The sequence below is a fragment of the Aristolochia californica genome, unplaced genomic scaffold (genome assembly GCF_029961685.1).
Source record: "Aristolochia californica isolate CCGP_79_NKW_82.1479 unplaced genomic scaffold, dmAriCali1.0.hap1 SCAF_13, whole genome shotgun sequence".
NCBI classification, from domain to species: domain Eukaryota; kingdom Viridiplantae; phylum Streptophyta; class Magnoliopsida; order Piperales; family Aristolochiaceae; genus Aristolochia; species Aristolochia californica.
The window spans coordinates 5666866-5678490 of record NW_027181804.1 but is presented as its reverse complement, the minus strand read 5'-3'; the positions used below and the strand labels follow the sequence as shown (position 1 = coordinate 5678490).

The following is an 11625-nucleotide window of genomic DNA, read 5'->3' as shown; positions in this document are numbered from 1 at the left end:
TAAAAACTTGTGTTGTTGTGGATTAGCTATTGATAAGCCTTTTGTGGGTCTAAGTTGTGTTGTTTAGTTGGTTGTTGATATCCATTTGAGGGTATAAACTGAAAAGCCTTGTTTACTATCGTGAAACTTGTAAGTCCTTGTGTAGGCAACTGGTGCCAAAAATCCTTTTGTGGGTCTAGGCAAGTGTGCTTAGCTTGTTGTTGTAAATCCTTCTTTATAAGTCTAGGCAAGAGTACCTATTTAACTACTAGAAAATCCCTTTGTGGATCTAGGCGAGTGAGCCCAGTTTGTTCCTATAAATATATGTGAGGATGTGCATTACAAATTATCTATAGTGGTCAACAGAGTGGCGTAAGTCAATGTTGGATAGCATTGTAATTAACTACTGATATAATTTGTTGTAGGCCTCACTTAACAACCCAAACGTATTGAATTAAATGTGGTATATACACATTCGGAGTGATTAGCTTGAGTTTAAGTTGTGAACCACTATAAATCTCTGTGTATTTTTTGTGTGATTTATAACATGTGATATAACTTTTTGAATTATCCAAAAGTATCGACAAGATAATCTCAAGTAAAAAAACACAAAAGTCAGTTAGAAGCAAATTTAACAATCCTATTCACCACCTACCCACCACCCCCTCTAGCTTTGTTGTTCATGGGACCTAATAGCATCAACAACTCATCAACAACTCATTTCATTCAAATAAAGTCAAATCATTCGAATGATGGAAGTTAAATAGTGTGGTAGAAATGTATCTAAGGATGTTCATTCAGTCATCCAAATAATTTACAAGTATAGAAGAGAGAAAATGCTCACGAGCTCAAATCATTCACATGACCAAAAACAAATAGGAACAACAATGAAGTAGAGAAGGAAATCATTCAAATGAAGAAGGTCAATTTGAATGACTCTCAAAGTAGAAGGCAAAAATTAGTCAGAGCCCCTAGTCATTTGAATAATCTTATATCTTTTGAATGATCTCTACCTTAAGCCCTCAAGCATTCGGATGCCACTATACCCGACATTCAAATGGAAGAAAAAGAAAGTCACTAAAAAACCATTTAAATTAAAATAAATCATTGGAATGAAATTATCAAGTAAAAACCTATAAGAAGTTCATTCAGATGAAGTAAGGCCAATCAGATGATGTTATCCAAGAAGTTGCAAAAGGATATTTTGAACTTCGATCCAGAGTTAATAGGTCACCAAATCATGTAAGTGGCCTACCATTATGATTAACACTTCGAACTAAAAAAATTAATTATTTTTTATTTTTGTTTTATGATTGATTTGGCGGAATTTATAAGAGGACAAAAGGCTATTTTCAAAACCTAACAACTCTATTTCAGATTGGTTCAGATTTATCTTATAAGTTGACTTTCTGACTCAAATTAGTAAGGAAGCTTGCCTTAACAAGAACAAAACTATCCAAAGTGTTCCTAAACTTTCAAATCATCTTAAGGTGTCGATTCAAGTGAAAAAGAACCAAACCTAAAAATTTTAAAATACCTAAGTAAACCAACCTTACATTTCAAAATCTGAATTTGTAATTAGTATTTGTATATAAACTTATGAACTTTACATTCAAATCATTCGTGTACATGCAAACATACTATTGTGCCCAAACTCTTGATTTTGCTTCCTCATTGAGTTGACCTTTGGATGAGCTAAGTACACTAGAATCTTTACTTTAAAATCTGTGTTTACTTGCATTATATTCGCTGAACTCATTTTTTATTACTTTTAAATAATTTAACCTTGCTTAACAAGTTAGTTTGAGGCCTGAATTTAATAGTTACTTCCACTTGGAGTATCTTATGAAGGCTGCATTCTCAACTCTAATTTGAGTTGTTATAAAAGATTTTTTTACTTTAAAAGTCAAAGTATTTGGGATTATAATTAAGTTATAAGGGAGATTGGAAGGGCACATAGGAGGAGGGATGTTTTTTATGTGTGCTTATATCATAAAGTTGACCTAATTGAAAAGTTTTGTATGTGTTCAATCAAGCCCTGTGTAGGCTAAATCAAACCCATCTACAAAGCCTTTGTGGTTGTACTTAGGCTTGAATAGCTTAGTTAACCGTTGTCAATTCCTTTTTGGTCTACGCTTAAGTAGCCTAATGAGCTATTTTAAGTTCCTTTAAGGTCACAAGATGTAATTTATTTTTGCGGCCATTTTTATATAGTTATTGTTTGGTTGCTGACATAGTAAACTTTATTCCAAAGTGTAAATACTTTGAGAATGGATTAAAAATATAAGTTTAGGTTGTAAACCACTATATTGTGGTTGATTATTTATTTGCCTGATATCTTATTTTTATATTAAGTAAATAAACTTGAAAAGAGTTTAAAATTCTTTTAGTGCTCAAAAACCTATTCAACAACAGAACAACACCTTTGCAAGTTAGCTATAGGGTTGGATTTTATAACATTAATCTATTTAGTTAACTAAGATGTTATTACATATAACTACTTACAAGTAACAAATAAACTAATCAAGAAAAGTAGAATCATAACTTGTAAAAACTTATTAATGTAACAAGGGAAATTAGTCATTTATTTTATTTTATTTCACAATAGAAGTATAGAACTAGATTTTAATGACTCGTATTTCTTACTTAATGTATGTCTTTACTATTTTGTGTTTGGAATTATCTCTGTGTCAATTTTGAATTTTCTTATTATTTTCATTGATACTTCTTTTGTAGGTTTTTTCCCTTTTGTTTTTGTTTGATTTAATATTTATTCTATAGACATTTAAAGATGGTTTGTTGTTTAGGGGGAGGTGAAGTAAGAATATTTTGCACCATATTTGAAGTTTCTATTATGGTCAAGTCGGGGATCATTTCTATCTATTCTCAAACTTGAAGAGGAAGATAGAGAGAGTATAAGAACTAAATGCAAGCTCAAAACCCAAAGTGCAAACTCAAAGTTGAAGACCGCAAAAGCCATAAAATTTTAAAGGTTTTTTAGACCAAATCTATATTTGTTTACACTATAGTTTTGCTAATTTTTTTATGAAATTTGTTTCCTATAGAAAGAAGTTTTGTAAGGTTCATAGTTTGTAGGGACATAGATATAATTATGAATAATAATTAAATTATAAATATGGGAGAAATGTCTACAAACCCTAACATCTCCAATATATTTTTTTGTGAATTTTAATATTATTTATTTAAATAATCAATAATAATTGTCTCCCTCTTGACAAAAAGATAAATGCTAGAGAGTTTTTTTTTTCCAAGAGCCTTGGGGTAGGATTTTGTGGATATACTATATGTCACCTTATTTTTTGTGCAGTTGGGGGAGATGCAACTTTTATTTATATCTGTAGAATTCATCCCTTTGGCAGTTGATCATGAGGAGGTGGATGTCCTATTGACACTGCTTCATGGAGCCTAGTGCACAAATTTTCATCTAGATAGATAATGGTGACAAATGGAGCAATATTACTTTGACTTTTGTATGTTTAGTAGTCACATATGAAGTGTTGTGCGTAGGACCATGCACTAACAAGTTATCAAATCACCATATGATATTAAGTGATTTATCATATAAGACGAGTGACTATTTGATCAAGTGGTTGGGCCTTAAACCCATGAACCTAACTTCCTTTGATCTTATAAATTGGCTTGAGTGTTTTTTTGAGATATGTGATTCTTTGGAGCGAAAATAATCGTAAAACTTATTCTATCAATATGTTAAGCACCTAGCCAATACTACCCAAAAGACCAGTTTGTTAGGAGCGGAAGACATAGGTACTTAACCCAAGACCATAATATCATACCCACGCTCGTGAGAGCCGACGTCCACGGCGGCCCACTTGCGACGGCCTACTCTAACGACTACCCATGGTGCAGGAACACACTCAGGTCACCCCATTCGCATATAACGGTGGCATATTGGTGCGAGAAGCACACTCTGGTCCCCCCCCCCCCCCCCCCCCCCCCTACGCAGTCGCCCCTTCCGAGATTCGAACTCGCAACGTAGCGCTAGCTCTAATACCAAATATTAAACACCTAGCCAAAGAACGGCTTGTTAGGACCGGAAGACATATATAGTTAACCCAAGACCATAACAACATCTAACTACTTTGGAGAATTCATATTTTCTATGGAATTTAGAGGTTTTATTCTGAAAAAAAAAAAAAAACATCTCATGGGTAAAATCATAATTTTGAGAAAAAAATAAACCCAAAAAATAATGGTTATACTAAAAACTATGGTTGATTTATAGGTGGTTTTATAAATATTTTTTATTATTGTATATTTAAAAATTTTATTTTCATTTAAAACTTTATAGGACTCGAGCCCATTTGAACTCACATATTAGGAGTTTGTGTGGGTTTTCTTTGAGGTTCTTAAGAATGACAAGATGGAAAAATGAGAGAAATTCTCCTCCATGTGTACTTAACTCTTAGACCATTTTTCGGATATTTCATTCAGCCTTACTAAGAAAGGAAAACTTCAGTAATGAAGAACTGTTATTTAATAAAATAAAATTAAAAAAAGTTAGAAATGGTAAAGAAAATAGACCAAGATAGAGGATCACTTATTGTACTATAGTCATATATAATAACAATAATAATAATAATAGAATGGCACAAACACTCATAACCGTGTCCACTGCTCCGAGGAGTTCATGTCTAGCCCCATTCATATAAGCTGCATGCTGTTATAATTGCCTGCGAAAATTGTCATCCATGACTTCAGTTTCAACTTCACCTATAAAAGTGCAGGACGAAAACACTTTTTGAGTCATTTTTTTATTTGAGAAAGGCAAGTAATCATTTAAGCAGGAAGGCAAAGGTGAAACAAGAGGAAGGCTCACCCTCTTTTAGAAGAGATTTAGTCATACAATTTACTGATCTTGGAACATGAATGATTCACGATCTCGGTCTGCCTATATGAATGACTACTTAAATACTACATAGAAATATTATTTTCACCCCCTCTTGCATCTGTTATACTTTAATTTCACTTTCACTCAAGCCACTTAAATACTACCAAGAAATATTGGCGATTGGAAAAGATCTAACTTGTTCATCAACTTATTCACTATGTCACATTGACAAGGGCTCCCAAAACTATTTCTTATCTTAAATAAAAAGTGCTGGCCTCTCTTAGTAAATGGCACCTCTCCTTTTACCTTTTTATAGACTATGGAATCTCCACACTATAGAGATGTCGGAGATTAAAATGTACACCAGATGCAAAAGAAGAGAATATAGCCCAAGTATTTGAAATCATTGAAAAAAGTGGATGATATATTTCTTTACCTCAATCAAGATTCTTTCTAATGTATTCTTGTTCATCGTAAACAGCCTGCCAAAAGTGGAGCAACCAGTCAAACCATGCCGATTAAGATTGAAATGCTAATGACCATGATTCAATTAAAGGAGAAATCCTACTTTCACTTTGTGGATTGCGATTCTTTTTATAGCAATCCAGCCTATGAAACCAGTATATAAAATAAAGGATCAGCTGATAGGTAAAAAAAAGTCCCAGTATTTGAAGCCATCTCATGCTAGTTGTTGGGGAATACATGAAGTTGTGTTGGAAGAATAGTTCCACATTATTTTGGACTTGAAAAAATCCCGTGTCTATTAGTCAGGAACAGGCCTCCTAACTATTGCTAGTTATTTTGGGAAGAACCAGTAACTTCAACAGAATCTAATCCAGAAGAAGCAGAACCAGTACTGTGAAAACCATAACTTTTTCAGTCTAAGAGTATGACCAAACTGGCTGGTTGAAATTAGTGAAACCAAAGCAGATGCATTTTCATCTGTATGTGTATGAATATCACCTAACTGGCTGGGCCTATTTGCACAAATTCTTTACTTTTTCATCTTTTAGATGGAAAGAGAAATTATGAATTAGTTTCTTCAGCATTGTCAAGATCATCCAAAAAATCTGAGTATAGTTGTCAGTTAGGAGGGAGATGGCAATCCTTACTTAATCAGCACTCAAGAAAATGCTCTTGACAGCTTCAAAAACCTCTTCAATAGGCTTCCCAGCATCAACCTAAAAAAAAAAAAAAAAAAAAACAACAACAACAACAACAAATGAGTTTTGACCAAATGTAGCTTGTCAAATTGAAAGAACTTTCTTTTTTCTTTCTGATAGTCAGTTATATGCCTACAACAACCCCGGCCCAAGTGAAACTTGAACCAAGACCTCATACCAATAGGACCTCCGAGTTGGCTGCTAAGCCAAAGGCCCAATCAATCACTGAAAGAAAATGAGGCAACACCAATAAAGTTTCTATATCAGGCCGCAGAGCATCAACATGAATGATTGAGATTTTCAACACCGTGTTAATATAGTTTTGAATACAATATAACAATTGTTATCACCTTCTGAACTTTCCCCTTGGAGTTGTAATACTCAATCACAGGTAAACTTGATTCTACAAACACTTTAAAGCGCTTCCTTATTGTGTCAATGTTATCATCAACTCGCCCCTTCAACCAGAAAAAATGAAAATAAATAAAAGAAGAAAGGAAAAATATTAATCAAAATAAAAACACCGTCAGATGTAATATGATCAGAGGATGTCAAAGAACCGAGCAAGAGTAAGATATTTCTGCCTAACCTGGTTCCTGTTCAAAAGACGTCTTTCCATCTCCCCTTCTGAACAATAAAAAACCAGCACAAATGTCGGCACTATCTTTGTCTGCATGAAAATCCAGTGGTTAATGCATAAACCAATAAAGAAGATAGTGTGGTTAATCCAAAGTGCTACAGAAGAAAATGGATAATAAAACTGACTTACTGATCATTACTGAAATGCTTTCAGGACAGGATGGAGAACTCAATAAATAGACGTGCTTTAAATAGGTAAAAATTCTATTGTCAAGCATTTAGACTTACAACTGACTCAAAGGCAGCACGATTTTCTTCATTCCGAGGAAAGCCATCAATCAAAAATTTGTCATTTTCACTCTCAGTCATTGCCCGTTGAAGAAGCTTAACTGTTACCTCCGAAGGGACAATCTTGCCCTCTGTTATCATGTTCTGTATCATGTTTCTGTACAAGAGCAAGAAGTGTGAGAGAGGAGAGAGGAGAGAAAGAGAAGAGAGAGAGAGAGAGAGAGAGAGAGAAGAGGGCTATTAACTATGAGCCTGTTAAGTGAAAGGTGTTCACTGAAAATTTCCCAAAGATTAATAAACTTCAAGTAAAGAAGTCAGGCACATACCCATTTTCAGAACCAGATTTAATCTCGGCACGAAGAAGGTCACCAGCACTAAGATGGGTGTAACCGAAGCGTTTAACAATATTGGCACATTGGGTGCCCTTGCCACTACCTGGCCCACCTGTTCATATCAATAGTCAAAGTTGTGCAAGGACTTAGAAAATTGTTTTCCTTTAAAATAAAATATTGAAATATGTCAGATACTATCAATATTTGACAGCTTTTAAATGGAAGAGGAAAACAGGTAGCAGTTACCCAAAAGACAATTTAAGCAAAAGAATACTTTTCAACAGTTAAGCAGATAGGAATTTCAGAACTTCATTCAACGATGTAGTACAAATGCATCTAATTGAATATGGAGTTGCCAAATAGGTTCAACTGGGTTCAATCACCCAGTTGATAGGACATCATGGAAAAATAAATGAACTCAACATATTAAAGAATACTTTTTCAACAGTTAAGCAGATAAAAGTGAAGGAATTTCAGAGCTTTTTTCAACAATGTTGTCCAAAAGCATCTCTAATTGCATATGGAGTTGCTAAATTGGCTCAGCTGGGTTCAACCACCAAGTCAAAATGATAGGACATCATGGCAAATAAATGAACTCAAACAGATTGAATGGATGTGGTTTAGTCTTCCATTTATTATATAAGTTCGGGTAAAGTACAAATTTTGGAGGCTTTACAACAGGCTTTTGAGTCTTAGGGAAAGGAATATAGACTAAAGCCACATGCGTTAGATGGAATTACTTTCTAATTAATCATTAGATTTAGATTACAAAGCTTAAATTTCATTTCCTCATATTCTATCTTTCTTTTTTAGAATAATTCCACTTGTATTCTCAAAGATTCAAATTAAAAAGATATTGCACTTATCACTTGTGCAGAAGCCCCAAAACTTCAGCGAGTTATTTTGGATAGACTTGGACCTAACTTTAACATGGTATCAAAGCGGTATAAAGAGAGCCTACACGTAAAAGGGAGTGATAGAACAGTCCTATATAGATCTAGGATTAACAATATCTTGTGTTTATTACTTGGAAAGAGACTTCCTATCTTCTGCTAGTCATTTTGGGATGGTCCTAGATTCAACTTCAATACTTTTTTCCTTTCCAATATATTCAGTATTGAACTCAACATCTGACCTTTTTTCTCTATGTCTTTTCTTGTCAACTTTATAAGAGAGATGGTGCCATTGTTGCAGATGTTATCAAGTGGCAATCTATGACCTTTAACCAAGAGAAAAGAAAGGTGCAGCCAGCTCCATTTCCTTAACCTCTTGGATCTAAATGTACTTTTTGTAAATAGAACTTTAAAGGCCTTCAAATTTGACACAATGGCTCTTGTTTAACCTGGCCAACATGATCCATTCCTCCAGAGAAATTAGTGGTCTCTGGTTCTCATTTAGTTCGGTCCAACCAGCTGTTTGTCTGATTATTGTAGCATATTCTTGAATGACAAAATAGTAACAAAAAAAATGAGATCTTTTTACATCCTGTCACCACATTATTCATGCAAATCAAAAGGCGAAATTTTCTTAAGTCAATAAAACACTTTGCCAGTGCTTCTCCATTAAGCTAGAGCTTCAGCAACTTGCTGAGAACCACATAGAGATTTTTTTTTCCTTACTTTCAAAAAAAAATAATTTATTATTTTTTCAAAAGGAATGCATACATAAATATCATAACACACCCAGAAAAATTCTTTAAATTTAACCAATTGCAAGCAAAGGCATCACAAGTTTTAGAAATAAGCAAGGAACCAGCAGTAATTGGCAATGAATGTTGTTGCTTAAAATGATTAGGCATCCTATTCATTTGTACTCATATCTACAAGTCAAAGCATCAGGTTTGAAAGATAAAAATACAATATTAAAAAAGAATTTCCAGATGCCAGTAGTGACTAGGTTATCATAAAATTTTACTATAAAAAGACCTATGTCATCTAGAACATGTAAAAAACTATTTCAGTGAATGATTATTTAACATGAAAACATAAAAATTGACTGCTCACCCAGAACAAAAACAACTTTGACCTTCTTATTTAATAAACTCTCATCAGTTCCCTGCAGCCAAAGAGAATGAGTTACACAGCATATCAAAGAAAAACTTATAGTGAACAAATGATCAATATAAACTTGTCCATCATTTCAAAAAAATGGTCCATAAAATTTACATTAAATGCAGATATGTGATACCTCCTTTGGAACAACAATTGGGGCTGCATCTGTCACCGACCCCATGAATATTGATTATGCCAAGTAAAATCTAGTAGCTGCATCAATTGAAAAAGAATTATTAAGACAGCTCACCTTTCCATATGAGGACAGAAAAAAAAAGGATTGATTGGATTCAAATGTGGGCTCTTCACCACTCCGTTGTGAATGGGAATATTATGCAACATCACAGGCAGTAGAGGGTGTATCCTCATCGATAAGCCTTGCAAATCATGTAAAATGTCTTGGATTTTGGATGTGCCAATACGATCAAAAGTACATAACATGTCACTTTTTAATGATTTTGAAGCCCAAGACAGGCTGATATAGACCAATACACAGTATGTATCAGCAAATACATATACAATTTTAAAGGTCCTATTCAAGATGCCCAACCTTGATGGCTGGATCAAGCTTAACGAGAAATTGTCAAAGCATGTTCACGATCTACTACTTGGTAAATACATAATAAGAGCCTGGAACTCTTCAAACTTCAAAAGAGGAAAATAACTACACAAAGTTTTGAACTAGCATTACTATTTTCATATCAATTTTCACTTGCCCTCAGCAAGATCTATAGGGACTTGTAACACTGTCAAATTAACGGGGTTAGAAACAAGTCAAAAACCGTTTTTTTCATCTCTAAAGAGCTTACATTAGGATCAAAATGAAGGTTACAAACATAACGTCACATTTACTATCGATTTGATGGAAAAATCAGTACTTGTACGCATCGATCCTTCAAAAACAACAATCAAAGAAGAACTAGAGAATTTACATGAATTATAAGACAACTCGCAGTAAAATATATCAAATGCAATAACCAACACGAGAGCGAGAGAGAGAGAGAGAGAGAGTTATAAATACAAAAACACGAAAATGGCACAAGATCTAAATACATGACGAGATGAAACAAAGGCCAACATAAAAAAACCACCTCAAATGAACCCGAAAAAAAAAAAAAACTCAGAGAGCATTCGCGCACAAACAATTAAACAAAAGTGGCGGGAAAGCGAGATCAGATCTTGACGATTGATTTCCCGGTAGCAGAAGAGTCCTAAAGGTTTACCTGATCCGACCGGAGGTCGAAGATGAAGATTTCAAAAACAAGGAGAGAACTCTGGGAAGGAAACAAAGATCTGAGAAACGAAGGACGACGCATAACGGACTATTCTCCGAGGGTCGAAGGCATTATATGGGGCGCTAAAACTTCTGCCATCAAATTGCGTGATTCTGATTCGTCAACTCCACCAACCGGCTCGGCTACCACAGTCGACTCAGCGCAGATCGTCTGCTTCGCAGCGCAGCGACAAGTTCACTTTTTACGTCATCGCGGACGCGTCGATCGCGGGTCAACTTTATTCAGTTATCGGTTTTTCTGAATCTGTTGTTGCGGCAGTGGCTTGCCGGACCGCCCATTTCGTAACAGTTATCGTATCGGGAATCGGGATTAAAAACTATGAAAACACGATGGCAATCTTTTAGTAGGAATAACTAACGATCAACCGCTTTTAAGAGCGAAAGAGACCAACCAAAGCCGAAACTGGAAACAATTTATAAAAGAAAGAGAAAAGTAAGTCAGGGACTGCAATCGAAAGCAATCCATGACCCATTCCAGAAGAGGGAGAAACGGCCATTTGCCTCCTTTTTCTGACCTAAAATATTAATAAGCCAGTTTGAGCAATGTAAACATAAACTACCAAAGACCGAATAAGAATCAAACTCCTTTTTACAGTTTCTGGATCCTCTCGCATCTCAACGACTGGTCACATCCATTTGCTGGAGCTGCGGATCTGACCAGCCATTTGCCCCCTGCGTGTCGGCAGGTTCACGCGTCGAGCAGGCCCCCTCCGCACGGCCTCTGCCGTGTCTCACCAGCGTCTCTCTTACGAATTCAATCAAGCATTTGGAATGTGCTCGGAATTGAGGACATTGACAGCAGAATCGCGGCAGTCCCGGTTTTGCCATAAAGCAGCATCTTTCCTGTATGATTTCAGGATATGTGCCTGTGGCTTCTTTGGTGTAGGAACATGGTGCAGATTCTGAACAGTCATCTGTCTTTTTTATAGACGATAAGAGGGAATGTTGTTTGAAAGGAACTCATTTGGCTCACTGGGTAGCATCAAACTAAACCAGCTTGCGAAGCTCAGTTTTTTAAATAAGGCTCGTAAGAATAATAAGCCAAAAGCTCAGTTTAACAGTTTTTGAA

The 11625-nt window shown here is 35.1% G+C and overlaps 1 protein-coding gene across 2 annotated transcripts; it reads right to left on the bottom strand.

Moving 5' to 3' along the window:
- Positions 1-4411: 4411 nt before the first annotated feature.
- Positions 4412-10729, bottom strand: LOC137948115 (UMP-CMP kinase 3-like). 2 transcript variants are annotated; one of them, XM_068794068.1, is made up of 10 exons: positions 10486-10729; positions 9399-9475; positions 9215-9266; positions 7206-7323; positions 6880-7036; positions 6602-6682; positions 6363-6470; positions 5962-6030; positions 5286-5331; positions 4412-4731 (listed from the first exon to the last, which is right to left on the bottom strand). In XM_068794068.1, the coding sequence occupies exons 2-8, from the start codon at positions 9441-9443 to the stop codon at positions 5962-5964; spliced, it is 630 nt and encodes a 209-aa protein (XP_068650169.1). In that variant the 5' UTR covers positions 9444-9475; positions 10486-10729; the 3' UTR covers positions 4412-4731; positions 5286-5331. The 2 variants fall into 2 exon arrangements, with proteins under 2 accessions (XP_068650169.1, XP_068650168.1); XM_068794067.1 differs by having other exon boundaries at positions 4412-4691; positions 10486-10728.
- Between the last annotated feature and the right edge of the window lie 896 nt (positions 10730-11625).